The sequence below is a fragment of the Cystoisospora suis genome (genome assembly GCF_002600585.1).
Source record: "Cystoisospora suis strain Wien I chromosome Unknown contig_3403, whole genome shotgun sequence".
Classification (NCBI taxonomy): domain Eukaryota; phylum Apicomplexa; class Conoidasida; order Eucoccidiorida; family Sarcocystidae; genus Cystoisospora; species Cystoisospora suis.
Window position 1 is genome coordinate 4329 of NW_027156198.1, and position 1107 is coordinate 5435.

Genomic DNA, 1107 nt, shown 5'->3' on the forward strand with positions numbered 1-1107 from the left:
AGATAGATAGATAGATAGCTCGTGTGTCTGAAGTTTTCCATGTTATTTTGTGTTTCTATCTCTTTTGCGTAACAGATTCCATCCATTTTCTTTCAAGAAGAAAAAGAAGAAGTTAAGCACCGAAGAAGAGACCGCCAAAGAGAGAGTGCATTTACACCGTCCGAATCAGAAATGTTTCCAGAAGAAGAATAAGAAGAAGAGAGGAGAGAAGAGTCAAAAGAGAATGGAAGGTAACAAGAGAAGCGTAAATGCAAATGTCATGCAAAAGTATCAGATGGCCAAGAAAGCTCAACAACAGCAGCAAAGAGGAGGATAAGAAGAAGAAGAAGAAGAGAAGGCTCAGTGTGAAGAAGAGAGAGGCTAGAGAGAGAGAAGAAGAGTTGATCAGAAGTGCAATTCCGCTAACTGTCGTATGGAAAGAAAAACAGTGAAGAGACTGAAAGGAGGATTCTCATTCATCTATCTCTCTTCTTTTTCAGTCTATGTCTCTTCTGTCTCCTGGTCTCGCTTCCTTTTAGTGTCTAGTGTATTTCTTCTGTTTCTTCTTCTCGAGTTTCTGTGAGGAGAAGAAGAAGAAAACAGACTTCCGAGTGACTTAAAAAGAGATTTCTGTGTTTCAAAGTGGAGAGAGAGTCGATGAAAGCAAAAGGCTCTGAAGTTTCTTCACACTGAGAAGATGAACCGGTCATATGCCTGTCTGTATGCATGCATTCGGCTCTTCAGGGAGGAGCGTCTTAATCCGAAGAAAGAGTGCAGTAGGTTAGAAAGTATTTGATGATGTTTAACAGAGAATGTAGTGTATAGAATCTCGAAGTGTGAGGGTGTGCAGGAATAGAGAGAGGAAGGAAAGGCAAGAGAAGACAAGCAGAAGGATGATAGAAAGGCTATAGGTATTCTCCTTCTGGCTGGTAGCTCTACATCTAGATCATATAGATAGCCTTATACAAATCTATGTAAGTCTATATATACGTGCTAAAACGCTCATTAGATTTAGCTTGCTCACATCATAAGGGATGTCCCTTGTGTAAGAGAAACAAGGAGGAAAAAAGAGGGAAGACATAAACGAAAGTCCTTGTGAGTTAGAAATGCATGTGGCCGATGCATGCG

At 40.5% G+C, this 1107-nt stretch overlaps 1 protein-coding gene across 1 annotated transcript in view; it reads left to right on the top strand.

The window, feature by feature from the left end:
* The window catches only part of CSUI_006660 (uncharacterized protein), a gene marked incomplete at its 5' end in the record, with an annotated part of 883 nt that extends 316 nt beyond the window's left edge, over positions 1 to 567 (top strand). Inside the window, one exon of the mRNA XM_068066814.1 lies at positions 76 to 567. Coding sequence (XP_067921208.1) covers positions 76 to 316 — 241 coding nt within the window. The remainder of the gene's footprint in view (positions 1 to 75) is intronic.
* Positions 568 to 1107: the final 540 nt, after the last annotated feature.